This window comes from Thamnophis sirtalis, unplaced genomic scaffold (genome assembly GCF_051295495.1).
Source record: "Thamnophis sirtalis isolate CommonGarterSnake01/CBP01778 unplaced genomic scaffold, rThaSir2_p1.2 scaffold_2, whole genome shotgun sequence".
Classification (NCBI taxonomy): domain Eukaryota; kingdom Metazoa; phylum Chordata; class Lepidosauria; order Squamata; family Natricidae; genus Thamnophis; species Thamnophis sirtalis.
This window is the reverse complement of record NW_028261382.1, coordinates 44,524,319-44,542,395: the sequence shown is the minus strand read 5'-3', so window position 1 is coordinate 44,542,395 and position 18,077 is coordinate 44,524,319. Positions and strand designations below refer to the sequence as shown.

The 18,077-nt window shown below is 47.6% G+C and overlaps 1 protein-coding gene across 1 annotated transcript; it reads right to left on the bottom strand.

The window, feature by feature from the left end:
• Positions 1-1,334: 1,334 nt before the first annotated feature.
• On the bottom strand, positions 1,335-17,344 carry LOC106544348 (uncharacterized). Its single transcript, XM_087705249.1, has 6 exons — positions 17,240-17,344; positions 13,217-13,319; positions 11,495-11,763; positions 4,921-5,023; positions 2,839-3,107; positions 1,335-1,617 (listed from the first exon to the last, which is right to left on the bottom strand). The coding sequence occupies exons 1-6, from the start codon at positions 17,300-17,302 to the stop codon at positions 1,519-1,521; spliced, it is 906 nt and encodes a 301-aa protein (XP_087561375.1). The 5' UTR covers positions 17,303-17,344; the 3' UTR covers positions 1,335-1,518.
• Between the last annotated feature and the right edge of the window lie 733 nt (positions 17,345-18,077).

The following is an 18,077-nucleotide window of genomic DNA, read 5'->3' as shown; positions in this document are numbered from 1 at the left end:
GAATAAGGGGACTTCTTCTATCTATCTGCCTGACAGACTGCCTACCTATCTATCAACTTACCTATATACCTACCTATATAATTATCTATCTATCTATCTATCTATCTATCTATCTATCTATCTATCTATCTATCTATCTATCTATCTTCTATCTCTATCTTTCTATCTATCATCTATCTATCTATCTATCTATCTATCTATCTATCTATCTATCTATCTATCTATCTATCTATCTATCTATCTATCTATCTATCTCCTGCGAGTCCCTTGGACTGCAAGGCCATCCAACCGGTCAGTCCTAGAGGAGATCCACCCTGGCTGCTCTTTAGAAGGCCAGATCCTGAAGAGGAAACTCAAAGACTTTGGCCACCTAATGAGAAGGAAGAAGAACCTCATGCTGGGAACGATGGAGGGCAAAAGAAGAAGAAGGGGACGGCAGAGAAGGAGGTGGCTGGATGGCAGTCGGCGTGAGCTTTAATGGACTCCAGAGGATGGAAGAGGACAAGAAGGCCTGGAGGAACATTGCCCATGGGGTCACTATGGGTCGGACATGACTTCGCAACTAACAACGACGACAACAGAAAATTGTTGTTGCCTTGGGAACAACAGTCACTGGAAATGGGTATGTCTAGTTGAATGAAAAGAAGGACTAGAGGAGACATGATCGCATCTTCCAATATCTCAGGGGTTGCCCCAAAGAAGAGAGAGTCAAACTATTTTCCAAGGACCTGAGGGTAGAACAAGAAGCAATGGTGGAAACTAATCAACGAGAGAAGCAACTTAGAACCGAGGAGAAATTTCCTGACAGTTAGAACAATTAACCACTGGAACAGAAATTGCCTCCAGAAGTTGTGAATGCTCTAACAATGGAAGTTATAAAGAAGATGTTGGATATCCATTTGTCTGAAGTGGTGTAAGATTTCCTGCCTAAACAGGGGGTTGGATTAGAAGACCTCCAAGGTCCCTTCCATTCTACTCTATTCCATTCCATTCCATTATCTATTATCTCCTGTTCTATTCTGCATTCTATTCTATTCTATTCTATTTTATTCTGTTCTGTTCTGTTCTCTATTCCTATTGTATTATGAATTCTGTTCTATTCTATTCTATTCCATTCAATTCCATTCCATTCCATTATCTATTATCTCCTGTTCTATTCAGCATTCTATTCTATTCTATTCTATTCTATTCTACTCTACTCTACTCTATTCATTACCCATAGGGCCCTTGAGTTCAGTTTCTTTTGGGGTGCTAAACGCACCCCAAAAAGCAATATATTCAGCCGCCCAATCTAAAATGTTGTCCTCCTTCCTCACCGAAACAGAAACCGTAAGTCCTCAAGAGAGTTTTATTGGCTCCAAGCACGATGCGGGTGGTGGCTTTCTGCCACGAAATCTGATTAATTTTTGGTCTGGTGGTCTGAAAACAATATGGCAAATAAAAGACACTAGGCAGTCCAAACACCCCCAGAGCTGGTAAAGATCCTGCCATGGAGGCCTCCGCCCCCTCCCCAACCAGCTATTCATTGTAGTGCTTGCGCCATTTGGCCGCGGATCGGATCATGGCGGCCGCCACGCCCATCATGCCAATTGTTCCCACAGCAATGGCTTCAGTGACCTGCGAAGAAAGGAGGGAGGAGGGTAGGTGAAAAGCGCATCACGCGGCTGCGCCCATTTTACAGGCGGAGGGCTGGGTAATGAGGCTGCCAGGTAATGAGGATTTAATAGCTGCCGGCTGATGTAAGGTTGTAAGCTGTAAGCCGATGCAATGAGGATGATTCAGCAATATTGGTATAACCAGTTTAAGACTCTGGGGTCCACACAAGTATTTTACCCTTTTAAGGGGGTCTATATATAGGTGGCCATTAGAGGGTCTCTCTCTCTCTCTCTCTCTCTTCCTCTCCCTCTCTCTCTCTCTCTCTCTCTCTCCCTCTCGTCGTGTATCTCATTTCTCCCCATGTGTCCGTAGCTGAGTGGTAAGGGATGTATCTACCATGTGTATGTCTGTATATATTTTTATATGAACCACTATTAATTGTCTAAAGGTTCTGTGTGCTGGGTACTGTGTTTTGCCCCTGGGTTTATCTCATAATAATAGTCACATTGCCAAAACTCTGACATGCTCCTAAGAGCCTCGTGCTGGGGTGGGGGTGGGGGAAACAGACCAATCAGGAATTCTCTGCGTTCTTTCATAGCAGAAGCACCAAAGAATATTGCTTCCTCCCTCTGGAATATCATTCCTCTGGAAATTAGACAGGAAGGAAGGAAGGAAGGAAGGAAGGAAGGAAGGACTAGCAACAGCAATTAGACTTATATACCACTTCATAGTGCTTTTATAGCCCTCTCTAAGCGGTTTACAGAGTCAGCCTCTTTCCCCCAACAATCCGGGTCCTCATTTTACCCACATCGGGAGGATGGAAGGCTGAGTCAACCTTGAGCCAGTGAGATTTCAACTGCCAAACTGCAGCTAGCAATCAGCTGAAGTAGTCTGCAGTACTGCACTCTAACCACTGCGCCACCTTGGCTCTATCTATCTATCTGTCTGTCTGTCTGTCTGTCTGTCTGTCTGTCTGTCTGTCTGTCTATTTATCTGTCTGTCTTGTAAGCCGCCTTGAGTCGCCAAGTGTGAATAGAAAGCAATATCAGTGTTTTAAATAAATAAATTCACTTAACCATGGCATGATTTACGTAAATAGGCAGCTTAACAAGCAGGCCGAAGGCGGTCATAAAATCAGCCCCTCCCCCTCGTTATAACAACTGCCTCGCTTAGCAACGGAAATCCTGATCCCCATTGAGGCTGTAAAATCAAAGACTACCCATACACACTTTCCCCCCGTACCTGGTCACTCATTGCAATGCCATATCGCAACTCCATGACAAAGTGTTCGCAGTTGTGGCTGGTCAGGTTGTAGGGCATCTCTCTGCCCACCAGCTCTTCTGCCCGCTCGAGGGTCTTCGTTAGGGGCAGGGGGGGATATGTGTGGTCGTGTTTGTTGTTCACTCGGTATTGGTCGTTCCGTACCACCGTTTCCAGCCAGTCTTTCTTAACGTACGCTCGGTCAGACAAGACCGCCAGTACGCTGGCGGCCCCATTCGCAAGGCGGTCACCTGCCCAGAAGAAGGAAAGGGGTTGAATTCACACGGCACATTGTACCCCGGTTTTGCAACAGACGCTTGCAATGTCCCCTCCAATGGACCGCTGCTGCTCCACCTTGGCCACTGCTTGAGAACGCCGGGAGGGGACGTCCGAACATCTTGTAGGAGGATATTTGCAGCTCAGGGTTGAAATGAAGGGGGTCTTTGGTGCTCTCTGGGCTTGGTGGTTTTCTTGCAGATGTTTCATGACCCAACTAGGGAACATCATCAATGCTAGGAGGGAGGGAGGGAGGGAGGAAGAAGGAACAGGAGGAGGGGGGGGAAGGACTAGAGGATGTCCTTGGTGCTCTCTGGCCTTGAAATTTCATGACATGATGAAAATGGAGGAGGAGGAAGAGGAGGAGGAGGAGGAAGAAGAAGATTATAGTCTTTGATGCTCTCTGAGCTTGGTTGTTTTCTTCCAAACATTTCATGACCCAACTAGGTTATATTATCGGTGCTAAAAGAGAATGGGGATTGTGGAGAAGAGGAGGAGGAGGAGGAGGAGGAGGAGGAGGAGGAGGAGGAGGAGGAGGAGGAGGAGGAGGAGGAGGAGGATTGTGAGGTCCTTAATTTTCTCTGAGCTTGGGTGTTTTTTTGCAGACGGTTAATGACCCAACTAGGAAACTTCATCAGTGCTAAGACTAGACTAGAACCAGTGTTATCTAGTTCGCAGAAATGTCTGCAAGAAAACACCCAATCTCACGGAGCATCTTAAACTTTTAACCTTTTCAGTTTCTTTAAAAAAAAAATTTAAAAAAAAAACCACCACCAATATTTGGGCTTCAATGAGATGATTCTGCATTCATTACATCATTTAACGCAGAGGCTGGATATTCCTTTGATTCATTCATTCATTTTCTCAATATACCTGCTACCCATCTCACAGCCACTCCTCCTCAGCTTAAAGGTAAAAAGGTAAAGGCTCCCCTCACATATATGTGCAAGTCGTTCCTGACTCTAGAGGGCGCTGCTCATCTCCCTTTCAAAGCCGAAGAGCCAGCGCTGTTCCAAAGACGTCTCCGTGGTCATGTGGCCGGCATGACTCAACGCCGAAGGCCCACGGAACGCTGTTCCCTTCCCACCAAAGGTGGCTCCTATTTTCCTACTTGCATTTTTTCAAACTGCTAGGTTGGCAGAAGCTGGGACAAGTCACGGGGGCTCACTCCATTACGCGGCACTGGGGATTCGAACCGCCGAACTGCCGACCTTTCTGATCGACAAGCTCGGTGTCTTATCCCCTGAGCCACGGCGTCCCTCCTCGGCTTACAACCCGATAAAACATGATTACGAAAAGTAAAACGAGGAATGTAACAATGGAAAAAGATAGAACAATATTCGGAGGCGTGTTGGACTACAAGCTCTCTTAAAACCCCTTTTCATCTAGGCTAATACAGTGTGAAGTAACCGGGCTGAGCTGCAAACAAGGCCAGGGAAAATTATCCGGGGAGGTGAATTAAACGTGAAGGAGAAACGCTCCTTTGGCTGCGCAGCAGCGGACTTTAATTCGGTTAGTGGATTAGCCCCTTTTCCCTGCTTTTCACAATAGCTTGAAATGGAAACTAAGGATGGCTGGCACCGAGCAACCTCCCTTGGCGAGAAGGCAGTCACCGGGACTCTAACTAACCTAGTTAAAGCCTGTTGGGCCAACTCCACCCCCTGAGCGCTCAGCCCCCAGGTCTCGGTGGGCGCCCCACGGAGATAATGATGGTTATTTATTACTTGATCTGCCGGCGGAGTCCCGAGTACCCTCACGCTGGGCCTGTTGGTTCCCATGGAAACTCACATTCGGGGGCTAAATGGACGACCTTGCCCTCTCCGACGTAGATACCCCAGTGTTGATAGCAAGATCGGAAAATCTCAATCAAGTCTCCCGGTTTAATTTCTTCCTGTAAGGGAGAAAAAAGAAACAGGAGAGTAGAACGTAGAACCTAGAACAGGGATGGGGAACCTGGTGCTCAAGCTGGAACACGCCTGCATGCGTGCCAGAGCACCAGAAACCGAAGATCAGCTGGCCCAGTATGCATATGCCTGCTTTTTGGCTGTTTTAGGGCTGTTTTCAGGCCGTTTTGGGGATTTAGAGCCGAGGCGGCGCAGTGGTTAGAGTGCAGTACTGCAGCCACTTCAGCTGACTGTTAGCTGTAGTTCGGCGGTTCAAATCTCACCGGCTCAAGGTTGACTCAGCCTTCCATCCTTCCGAGGTGGGTAAAATGAGGACCCAGACTGTGGAAGCGATATGCTGACTCTGTAAACTGTTTAGAGAGGGCTGAAAGCCCTATGAAGCAGTATATGTCTAACTGCTATTGCTATTTTCAGGCTGTTTTCAGGCCATTTTTGGCCCAAAAAGGGCCTGGAAACAGCCCCCCAAAAGGCCTGATTTTGGCCATTTTGGGGTCATTTTCTGAGCCATTTTCAGATTGTTTTCAGGATATTTTCAGGACATTTGTGCCCAAAAAAAGTGCCCCCAAAAATGGCCTGGAAATAGCTCAAAAATGGACCTGGTTTTGGCCATTTTGGGGGCCATTTTCTGGCTGTTTTGGGGGCGTTTTCAGGCTATTTTTGGCCCACAAAATGGACCAAAAAAAGGGCCATTTTTGGCCATTTTGGGGAGCATTTTTTCAAGCCATTTTCAGGCCATTTTCAGACCTTAAAAATGCCCCCCAAAAGCCTGTTTTGGGCTATTTGAAGGGGGGGCATTTTCAGGCCATCTTCCGGTGCTCCGGTGCCCAAGACGACCAGCTGCCAGAAACCAGAAGAGCAGCTGGTGACAGCAGGCGTGCCCACAGAGAAGGCAGTGTGTGCCACCTCTGCCATGCGTGCCGTAGGTTTCCCATCATGGACCTAGAACCAGGGGCCTGGAAGGGACCTTGCGGGGGTCTTCTAAACAAACCCCACCAGCTCAAGGCAGGAGATCTTATAGATATCAATCTTGGGACAAGGGGTTTGCTTCATGCTCTTGGGAAGCCTCGGTCAGAGCACAATAGATTTGGTTTCGATGGAAGAAGGATGTTGATTTCCTGTTGGAACGCTCTGCATTTGTAGAGGTGGTGAATCCTGCAGCCCTGGAATCTTCTAAAAAGAAGGTGGACAGCCAACCTTCATAAGTGGTTGACTTAGTTTTCCTCCAGAAGGTGGAAATGTGGCCTGGGGTGGATTCCAATTCCACAATTCCTTGACTCTACGCCTGGAGAATGACATATTGACAGAGCCGAGGTGGCGCAGTAATTAGGGTGCAGTACTGCAGGCCACCTCAGCTGACTGTGATCTGCAGTTCAGCAGTTCAAATCTCACCGGCTCAAGGTCGACTCAGCCTTCCATCCTTCCGAGGTGGGTGAAATGAGGACCCAGACTGTGGGGGCAAGTTGCTGACTCAATTTGCTAAAAAAAAATCTGTAAACCGCTTAGAGAGGGCTGAAAGCCCTATGAAGCGGTATATAAGTCTAATAAATAAATAAATAAAAATATTATTGGAAGCACAGACCACGCAAAGTGACAATGCAAAGTCCAACTTTGGTCTTCAGTATGGAACAGGTTCTGTGCCACTAACTTCTGAGGTTCAACCACGGATTCTGGAGCAACGACACGCCCAGAAGAGCAGGTCTGATGTTCTCCTAACCCCAAGCCACCAACTCAGACGCTAATGGCTCCAAAAAGATGAGTACCATCTCCATTAAACTGTTGTCTGGGCAAGGTAATGAAATAGACAGTCCAAAAGAGGGCATATAGCTCATTGCCCGGTGGGGTTTCTGAGCACAGCCACTCCACATTACCACATTTTTGTGGCACTTCCCACTGTGTTGTATTGACTTATCCAAGCACCTCCCCACGGGGAAGCAAGCAAACCTTTTTTTCCGGGGGGGAAAAAAACCTCCTGTTATCTGCCTTTAAAATCAAATCAACGGCTTTTAAAAGGAGCATTCACAAATGCTTAGAGCCCTGGGGAGGTGGGGATGACAAGATCCCCTTCTTCACCCAGCGGAAAGGACTCTTAATTTAGTCCAGGCAGGTTCGTTTCAGCACCAGAGATCTGGAAGCCATCAAATAACAAGAAGTGGTGGTGTTGCTTTTGGGAAGGAGGGGACGTTCGGGAAGGAAGAAAGGACAAGGAGGGAGTGAGGGGTGGAGGAAAGAAAAGAAGGAAAGGAGGAAAGGAAAAACCTGGAGGGAAGGAAGGATGGATAGACAGAGAGGGAGGGAAGGAAGAAGGGACAAGGAGGGAGTGAGGGGTGAAGGAAAGAAAAGAAGGAAAGGAGGAAAGGAAAAACCTGGAGGGAAGGAAGGATGGATAGACAGAGAGGGAGGGAAGGAAGAAGGGACAAGGAGGGAGTGAGGGATGGAGGGAAGAAAAGGAGGAAAGGATGAAAGGAAAAACCTGGAGGGGAGGAAGGATGGATAGACAGAGAGGAAGGGAAGGAAGAAGGGACAAGGAGGGACTGAGGGATGGAGGGAAGAAAAGAAGGAAAGGAGGAAAGGAAAAACCTGGAGGGGAGGAAGGAAGGATGGATAGACAATTTCAGATTCTCATTTTTTTTCCTCTTATTATTGCTCTTATTTTATTATATAAAAGTGTATACACTAATATCCCCCTTTTCTCTTATTTCTGTCTCTGATTCTTTTAATCATATCATCCTTTGTTAAAAATAACATTTGTAAACAAGATGTATTTTTAATAATGTCCTGTAGACCGTTCGTTTAATGGCCATTCAAAGTCACAACACAATGGCACTGAAAAAAGCGACTTATGGCTGTGTTTCACAGTTACGACCGTTGCAGCATCCCCATGGTCACACAATCGAAATTCAGATGCTTGGCCACTGGTTCATATTTATAAGGGTTGCAGCGTCCCTGGGACATATAATCCCCCTTTTTTGAGACCTCCTGACAAGCAAAGTCAATGGGGAAGCCAGATTCACTTAACAACCGTGTTCCTAACTTACCAACTGCAGTGATTCTCTTAACGACTGTGGCCAGGAAAGTCATAAAATAGGGCAAAACTCACCTAACATTTGTGACCTTTCCAATCAACTTCTGGCAAAGCAAAGTTAACGAGGAAAGTGGCTTTAGGACCTCATGATTCTTTTAAGAACTGCAGTGATTCGCTTAACAACCGTGGCAAGAAAAGGTTGTGAAGTCAGACATGATTCATTTAACAACTCCCTTGCTTAGCAACAATAACAAAAATCTGGTCCCAGTTCTGATCCACAATTTACAGTTCATTTAGTGACGGTTCGAAGTTACAATGGCACTGGAAAAAAATTGGCTTGTGATCGTTTTTCACACTTATGACCATTGTAGCATCCCCGTGATAATGTGATCAAAGTTTGGACCCTTGGCAACTGACTCGTATTTACGACGGTTGCAGTGTCCCGGGGTCATGTGATCTCATTGACAAGCAAAGTCGATGGGAAAGCAGGATTCGCTGAACAACCACGTGACAAACTGAACAACGGCAGTGGTTCACTTAACGACTGTGGCAAGAAAGGCCATAAAACGGAGCCAAAAGAAAGTTCCGGGAATGGACATGAGGCTGAGTTGTGATTATAAGTTGAGGACTCTCTGTATTCTTTATTCTGCTCGGCTGGCCTGAAAGCTCTCCCTGAACCGTAAAGGAGAATAAAACATTTTTTTTTTTTAATATTTAATACTAAATAGCAATGCTCTGCCTCATTTGGGACCTTCTGTGGCTCAGCTCCTGGCTGCAAATCAAATTCTGAATTTCCTTGCCAGATTACCACCTTCCGAAACTCAAGTGGACAGCATATTTCAAGAAGAGGGGGGGGGGAAACAGTCGTTAGCAAAAAAATTTTTGGAGTGAGCAGGGATGGTAGTCCTCAATTTACAATGGTTCATTTAGTGACCGTTCAACAGCGCTGAAAAACGCGGCTTAATACAATTTTTACAACTTTCGCAGCTTCTCCATGCTCTCGTGATCAAAATTCAGAGGGCATCTGCTTCATATTTATGACCAGTGCAGCTTCCCCGGGGTCATTAATCCCCTTCTGGCAAGCCAAGTCAGTGGGGGGGGGAGCCAGATTCACTTAACGGCCGTGTCCCTATCAACTGCAGTGACTCACTTAACAACGGTGGCGAGAAAGGTCATAAAACGGGGCAAAGCTGACATGACAAATGACTCGCTTAACAATGTAAAATTTATGGTCAATTGTGGTTGTAACTCACAGACTACCGGTATAGGTGCTGGAGAAGACTCCTGCATTGAGTCCCTTGGACTGCAAGACCACCCAACCGGTCAGTCCTAGAGGAGATCAACCCTGGCTGCTCTTTAGAAGGCCAGATCCTGGAGAGGAAACTCAAAGACTTTGGCCACCTGATGAGAAGGAAGAAGGACTCCCTGGAGAAGAGCCTCATGCTGGGAAGGATGGAGGGCAAAAGAAGAAGGGGACAGCAGAGAAGGAGGTCCCTGGATGGAGTCCCCGAAGCAGTCGGCATGAGCTTCAATGGGCTCCAGAGGATGGGAGAGGATAGGAAGGCCTGGAGGAACATTGTCCATGGGGTCGCGATGGGTCAGACATGACTTAGCAACCAACAACAATTACTCTATGTATCTATCTATCTATCTATCTATCTATCTATCTATCTATCTATCTATCTATCTATCCATCTTTCTATCTATCCATCCTGCAAGTCCCTTGGACTGCAAGGCCATCCAACTGGTCAGTCCTAGAGGAGATCCACCCTGGCTGCTCTTTAGAAGGCCAGATCTTGAAGAGGAAACTCAAAGACTTTGGCCACCTGATGAGAAGGAAGAAGGACTCCCTGGAGAAGAGCCTCATGCTGGGAACGATGGAGGGCAGAAGAAGAAGAAGGGGACGGCAGAGAAGGAGGTCCCTGGATGGAGTCCCCGAAGCAGTTGGCCTGAGCTTGAATGGACTCCAGAGGATGGTAGAGGACAGGAAGCCCTGGAGGAATGTTCTCCATGGGGTCGCGATGGGTCGGATATGACTTCCCAACTCACAATAACAAGACAACAAAGGAAAAAATCTGCAAAGGACAGACAACCTCACTGGCTGACGACAGTTTTTGCCACGTTGCTGGTTATATTTTTCCAGACTTAAGCATGCCTTTTCCATAGACTGGAGTCACAAGGGTTAAATCTTTCCTCCCCGTTACTGCATGCTAGCCTGACCAGCGCGATAGATTCGTTAATTGGTACATGCATCATAAAAATTGATCCATCGATTAGCTTGTGATATTTCAGCGCTCTTTGTAAATAAAAGCAGCAATGTTGGTTTAATTTTAGATCTCTTTTGCAGGCTGGCAGGAAAGTCTCCCTTTCTACCAAAACTGCAGGTATAGCTTGCTTAAGAGGTGCTTGCTCCGTTTTGGGGGCGCCCTCTGAAATTTATCCAAGGATAAAGTCCCATTAAGCTTAGAGGTAATTGCTTGCGAATAAACGTCTATGAGATTGCACCGCTTAGAATAAAACCCGTTGACTTAAATAGCGGGTCGTCATAAGTATGCAAGGGATTGCTCTCTTCAGGCTGTCTTACGATGTTTCCCTGCAGGCAGTCCTCGACTTACAACCATTGGTTTAGTGACTGAAGCTGCAACAGCATTGAAAAAAAAAGTCTCCTCATATTTATGACCCTGGCAGCCTCCCTGTGGCTGTGCGGTTAAACTCTGGCCGCTTAGCAACTGGCATGCATTTAGGATGGTTTGCTGTGTCTGAGGGTTATGTGATCATCATTTGTGGCCCTCCTAGCTAGCTTTCAACATAGGGAGGGAGGGAAGGAAGGAAGGAAGGAAGGAAAGGAAAGGAAAGGAAAGGAAAGGAAGATAGAAGGAAGAGAAGGGGAGGAGAGGAAAAGAAAGGAAAGAAAGGTAGAAGGAAGGGAAGGAAAATAGAAGGAAGGAAAGGGAGGGAAGGGAAGGGAGGGGAAGGGAAGGAAAGGAAGATAGAAGGAAGGGAGGGGAAGGAAGATAGAAGGAAGGGAAAAGGAAGGGAAGGGAAGGAAAGAAGGAAGAGAAGGAAGATAGAAGGAAGGGAAGGGAAGGAAAGGAAAGGAAAGGAAAGGGAGGGAAAGGAAGGGAAGGGAAGGGAGGGGAAGGAAAGGAAAGGAAAGGAAAGGGAGGGAAAGGAAGGGAAGGGAAGGGAGGGGAAGGAAAGGAAAGGAAAGGAAGATAGAAGGAAGGGAAGGGAATTGAAGGGAAGGGAAGGAAAGGAGGAATGATCTTGTATTCTGCCAAACGTGAAGAGCATTGAAATGAGGAAAGGCTCCTGTAACCAAACACCCCACTACCACACAAAACCCAAACTTACAAATTGCCCAAACTTCCCTTCCCTTCCGTATGCGCAGCCTAACTCCCCACCCCACATGTTTCACACACAAGGCCACACACACCTGTTCACTCATTTCCGGTCCATAACGCAGCTCCATAACAAAATTTTCACAGTTTTGGCTGCTCAGGCTGTACGGCATCTCCTTTCCGACCAATTCTTCCGTCTGCCACAGGATCTTGGAGAGGGGTAGCGGTGGGTGGGTCTTGTCATGCTTATTATTCACTCGGTACCTGTCCTTCCGGACTACATCTTCCAGCCAGTCCTTCTTTACGCAAACTCTCTCGGATAAAAGGGCCAAGGGGTTGGGAGAGCCATCGGCAAAATGTTCGCCTGGAAAACAAGAACAATGTCAACCCTGAAGGTGATCTGACCAATGGTGGGATTCAGAAATGTTTACTACTGGTTCTGTGGGTGTGGCTTGGTGGGCGTGGCTGGGGAAGGTTACTGCAAAATCCCCATTCCCTCCCGATCAGCTGGGACTCGGGAGGCAGAGAATAGATGGGGGCAGGGCCAGCCAGAGGTGGTATTTGTGGGTTCTTCGAACTACTCAAAATTTCCTCTACCAGTTCTTCAGAACTGGTCAGAACCTGCTGAATACCACTTCTGGGACCTGACCAAACCCATCTTGGAGCTTTCTGTGCTGCCACACTAGGGGTGAGAGGGGAATGGAGATAGTTGAGACGTTGCAGCCAAAGCAAAACACTTTCTCTTCAGAACCAAGGTCATTCTCACACCTGGCCCTTGGAAAGAGGAGTGATTTTACCTGAGGGAGTCATGATTGGACCACGTAACTGACTGTTTTGAGAAAGTGTAAAAAGGATTAGTTTTAATTAGGTGAAAACGGCGAGAACCCTCAGAGTCAATTTCCACCAGATCTGGGCAAATATGATATTTCCAAAAAAGCTAACTTTTTGAGGAATCCAATTGCCCTGGAATGTTGCTTGCTATGGATCTATTTCTGATCAACAAGCTCAGCGTCTTAGCCACTGAGCCATACAGAATACCAAACAACAGAGTTGGGAGGTATCTTGGAGGTCTTCTAGTCCAACCTCCTGCTCGAATAGGAGACCTGTTGTTGCCCAGCAGGAGCTGTTGGAGCTGCCACCAGACTCCGACAGCGAGGGGCCCTATGAGTCGCTTTGGAGGATGTGGAGGACCCTGGACAGGGTTCCGACTCCGAGCAGGGCACAGAGAGGCTGGTTGGCCACCAGGAGGCGCCTGAGCCTTGGACCAGTGGGGAGGAGACAAGGGAGTGTGATCCAGACGTCAGCAGTGGGGAGGAGCCAAGGGAGTTGTTCCTAGATGCCCGGCACCGAATAGCTAATAGGCGTCAGGAACAGTTGCGCCGTTACAGGATGTAATTGCACTCAGCTGGTGGTAATTAGGCTCCTCTCCAGACTATAAAAGGACTGCTTGTGCACACACCCATTTTGCAGAAGTCAACACATTAACTAATGTTGGAGAACTGTAGTGTTAGCTTGGCAGGCTGGATTGCTGCCGAGGCTTGTCTGTGCTGGATTGCTGCCAAGGACCTATCTGTCTGTGAATAAATTCCGTAAAGTATCTTTGGCTTGGAGTGCTTTGGTGTGGGCAGAGGGGGGTGGTCAGAACAGAGACCCTATGCCCATTCCAGACATATGGCTGTCCAATGTCTTCTTGAAAACCTCCAGTGATGGAAGGCCCACAACTTCTGGAGGGAAGCCGTCCCACTGGTTAACTGTTCTCCCAGACGAGGGAGCAAAAAGCCATCCCCTTACCCACCTCCAGGGATTAAAATACTTACATTCAGTTACCAAATGGACCGCTTGCTGATCCCCTACGTAAAGGGCCCAGTGCTGGCAAGAAGAACGGAATATCTCAATAATGTCTCCTGGCTTTAATTCCTCCTGGAAGACACAAAGGTCTAAACTCAGTGGCCATCACTACCCTCTCCTCCCCTCTTCCTGCAGGTAGACCAAAAGAGGCGTTAGCGAGTTCAATTGTGGTTCTCGACTTACAACTGTAATTGGGACCAGACAGACCCAAGGGGGCTTTTTCAAGAGGCCACTGGACTTTGTTGTCTCACCGCAGTTTGAGGCAAAAAAAACGAAGTCCAGGCATAGTGGACAATCGACATCACATCCCAAGATGATACCACTCTAATGGCCGAAAGCAAAGAGGAACTAAAGAGCCTCCTGGCGTGGGTGAAGGAGGAGGAGACTGCCAAAGTTGATTTGAAACTCAACATCAAGAAAACTTAAGATCACAGCATCCAGCCCTCTCCATTCCCGGCAAATGGATGGGGAGGAAATGGAGGTAGGGACCGATTTTATTTTCCTGGCCTCCAAGGTCACCGCAGATGGGGACTGCAGCCAAGGAATTAAAAGAGGCTTGCTCCTGGGGAGGAAAGCGATGGCAAATCTAGACAGCATCCTAAAAAGCAGAGACATCGCCCTGCCAATCAAAAGTGTGTCTAGTCAAGGCGATGGTTTCCCCAGTTGCAACGGATGGCTGTGAAGGTTGGACTATAAGGAAGGCTGAGCGCCAAAGAACTGAGGCCTTTGAACTCTCGTACTGGAGAAGACTCCTGTGAATCCCTTGGACTGCAAGGCCATCCAACCGGTCAGTCCTAGAGGAGATCCACCCTGGCTGCTCTTTAGAAGGCCAGATCCTGAAGAGGAAACTCAAAGACTTTGGCCATCTAATGAGAAGGAAGAAGAGAGAGAGAGAAGAGCTTCATGCTGGGAACGATGGAGGGCAGAAGAAGAAGAAGAAGGGGACGGCAGAGAAGGAGGGGGCTGGATGGAGTCACCGAAGCAGTCGGCCTGAGCTTCATTGGACTCCAGAGGATGGGAGAGGACAGGAAGGCCTGGAGGAACATTCCTCCATTATCCATCCGCGATGGGTCGGATACCACTTTGCAACTAGCAACGACAACACAAGGTGTGGAAATGTGGTTTTACTTTGTTCTCATCTGGCGAAATTCATCTTCCGCACCACCACCCTTCTAGCTGGTTCCTCTCTTTTTTCCCAGCTGTTTGTTGCCTACCTTCTCTGCATGCCAAACATTGCTGCACATATGGGGTGCACCTTGCCCAATAAACCTCTATTTCTTTGCAACCGTCGTTTTTAAAGAGACAGCCACCTTCCAAAAAATACAGGCGAAATTCACACCGGGAGTTTTTCTATGGTGCGGTAGCATCACCTGCTGGTCATCGGGTTTACTGCAGGAAAAGACAAGATGCGCACGCGCGCACACACACACACACACACATCACCACCACCACCACCACTACTACTACTAGTGGCTGGCATCTGAACAGAAACATTGAGTAACCAAAAATTATGCTCTCAATAGTCCTGACAGATAGACTATGCTGAGAGAGAGGGATTGATTTATGCCACCGCAATCATTCAGTGACAACCTGGAAGCGTACATCTAAGCCTCTCTTAAATCCAACAATGATAACAGATGTTTGGAGATCTACAATAACGGAATAACAGAGTTGGAAGGGACCTTGGAGGTCTTCTAGTCCAACCCCCTTGCTCAAGCAGGAGACCCTATGCCATTTCAGACAAATGGTGGCCCAATCTCTTCTTAAAAACTTCCAGTGTTGGAGCATTTATAACTTCTGGAGGCAAGTCGTTCCACTGATTGTTCTCCTTAGTTCTAGGTTGCTTCTCTCCTTGATTAGTTTCCACCCATTGCTTCTTGTTCTGCCTTCAGGTGCTTTGGAGAACAGGTCGACCCCCTCTTCTTTGGGGCAGCCCCTCCAATATTGGAACCCTGCTATCATGTCACCCCTAGTTCTTCTTTTCATTAAACTAGGTAAACTCGCACATATGTGCTAGTCGTTCCCGACTCTAGGGGGCGGTGCTCATCTGTTTCAAAGCTGGAGAGCCAGCACTGTCTGAAGACGTCTCCGTGGTCATGTGGCCGGCATGACTCAACGCCAAAGGGGCACAGAACGGTGTTCCCTTCCCACCAAAGGTGGTCCCTATTTTCCTACTTGCATTTTTTACGTTCTTTCGAACTGCTAGGTTGGCAGAAGCTGGGACAAGTCACGGGAGCTCACTCCATTACGTGGCGCTGGGGATTCGAACCGCCGAACTGCTGACCTTTCTGATCAACAAGCTCAGTGTCTTAGCCACTGAGCCACCACATCCCTCTTCATTAAACTAGACATACCCAGTTCCTGCAACTGTTCTTCATATGTTTTAGCCTCCAGTCCCCCTAATTATCTTTGTTGCTCTTCTCTACACTCTTTCTGGAGTCTCCACATCTTTTTTTACATCGTGGCAACCAAAACTGGATGCAACATTCCAAGTGTGGCCTTACCGAGGCCTTACAAAGTGACATAATGACAGACCTATTACTATAGCCACAAAAATCTACCAACTCCAGGCAGTTGCAAATTAGAGGCAGGAGGGGGACAAACGCATTGCATTAAGCCAGCAAAATGCAATTTCTGCCTCCGAAAATAAACACACCTGCACACAAACCCAGATAGACTGACAAAAACGTGCCAAAAGTTGCCGTGTTCCCATTTTACAGATGAGGAAGACTGAGGATGAGAGCTAATTGAGGCCAACAAGGTCATGGGGAGGAGGGAGGGCCGTGTAAATGGAAGGGGGAAAAAGAATATTCCATTTCATTTGCTGTTGCTAAAGAATCCATGAAAGCGGATGGCTTCCTAGGCTGAAAATCAGAGATCGGATCAGAGGCAGAAAACAGCAAATTTTGAGCGTTTGTCCTGCTGCACTTCATCTCAATGTTTCTGTTCAGATGCCAGCCACTAGCAATGCGGAAACATCTGCTCAGCAGCTGGAAGGAAAGGTTTCAGTTTCAGTTTCGCTTTATTTGTATGCCGCCCTTTTCCCTGGGGGGACTCAGGGCGGCTCACAGTTCAAAGCTGGGGGGGAAGGACAAACAATTTACAACATGAAAACACTACCTCATTTAAGAACACAACAGTCATACAATTCGAGTAGTGGTTAGAGTCTTTAACCCCAGGCCAGCCGGGACAGCCAGATTTTAAGAGCGGCGCGGAAGGTCTGGAGGGTGGTGAGGGTTCGAATCTCCACGGGGAGCTCGTTCCAGAGGGTCGGAGCAGCCACCGAGAAGGCTCTCCTCCGGGTAGTTGCCAGTCTACACTGGCTGGCTGATGGAATTCGGAGGAGGCCTAATCGATGCGATTGTATCGGTCTAGTGGAGGTAATTGGCAGTAGGCGGTCTCTCAAGTACCCAGATCCAATACCATGAAGGGAAATATATCTCGTGACCCGTCAAAAGCGCGGAGGACAAAATCGCGCTCGACGAAAGCGCGCATGTGACATCATCACAGCGCGACAAAAAAAATTAAAAATTGAAATAAAATTAAAATTAAAGCAAGCCGATTCACATAAAGGTAAGGGTTAGGTTAAGGGTTAGGGTCAGGTTTAGAGCGTTAGCGTTAGGTTTAGCGTTAGGTTAAGGGTTAGCATTAGGTTTTTCGTTACGTTAACGGTTAGGTTTAGGGTTAGATTTAGGGTTAGGTTAAGGGTTAGGTTTAGGGTTAGGTTTAGGGTTAGGTTTGGGGGGGTTAGGGGAAGGTTTTAGCTTTATTTTTACATTTTTCGATCACAGCGCGATGTTTTCGTCGCGCTGTGATGACGTCAAATGCGCGCTTTCGTCGAGCGCGATTTTGTCCTCCGCGATTTTGTGGTGGAACCATCTATCTGGCCCTTTTCAAACAAAATTGACCGCTTCTTTCCCTCTTTTGCACCCTCCCCTCCTGCTGCCCTCCCCCCTCTTCTCCCTTTCTTGTCCCCCCCCTCCCCCATTTACCATTTCGGCTGGGCCTTTAACCCTGATTAAAAGGGATGAGTGGTTTTGTTCCTCCTCGTTCATCTTGGCTAGGATGTGTTTTCTCAGTGCCGACTTCCTATGGGCATATCTAGAAGAGGGGAAAACAAAATAGAAGATTAATTCCTGCTTCTTTAGTGAAAACTTCCCCGGCGCCCTTCAGCACAGATTGGGGTGGACCCATGTTGGCCAAGGTCCCTTTCTCAGCCCTCCTTGGTTAATCCCGGTTGCTTCCCTCCGAATCTCGCCCTGCCGCCTTGAGTTTTTCTTAGCGGTTTTTTTTGGGGGGGGGAAATGGAGGAGGAGGAAGGAGAAAGAGGAAAATGGGAAGGGGGAGAGGAGGAGGAGGAGGAATGTAGAGTCCTTGATATTCTCTGAGCTTGGTTGTTTTGTTGAAGACGTTTCATGACCCAACTAGGGGACCTCATCAGTGCTAGAAGGGAGTGCGTGGATTGTGGAGAGGAAGAGGAGGAGGGGTGAAGGGAGAAGGAAAAGGAGGAGGAGGAGGAGAAGGAAGAGGAGGAAGAGAAGAAGAGGAAGAAGAAGAAGAAGAAGAAGAAGAAGAAGAAGAAGAAGAAGAAGAAGAAGAAGAAGAAGAAAGAGGAGGAGGAGGAGGATAAAGAGGAGGAGGAGATCGGAGGAGGGGAGGGGAGAAGAGGAAGAGGAAGGAGGAGGAGGAGGATAAAGAGGAGGAGGAGATAGGAGGGGGAGGGGATGGGAGAAGAGGAAGAAGAAGGAGGAGGAGGAGGAGGAGGAGAATAAAGAGGAGGAGGAATAACAATAACAATAACAATAATATCATTAGGCATTCTACTCCCAC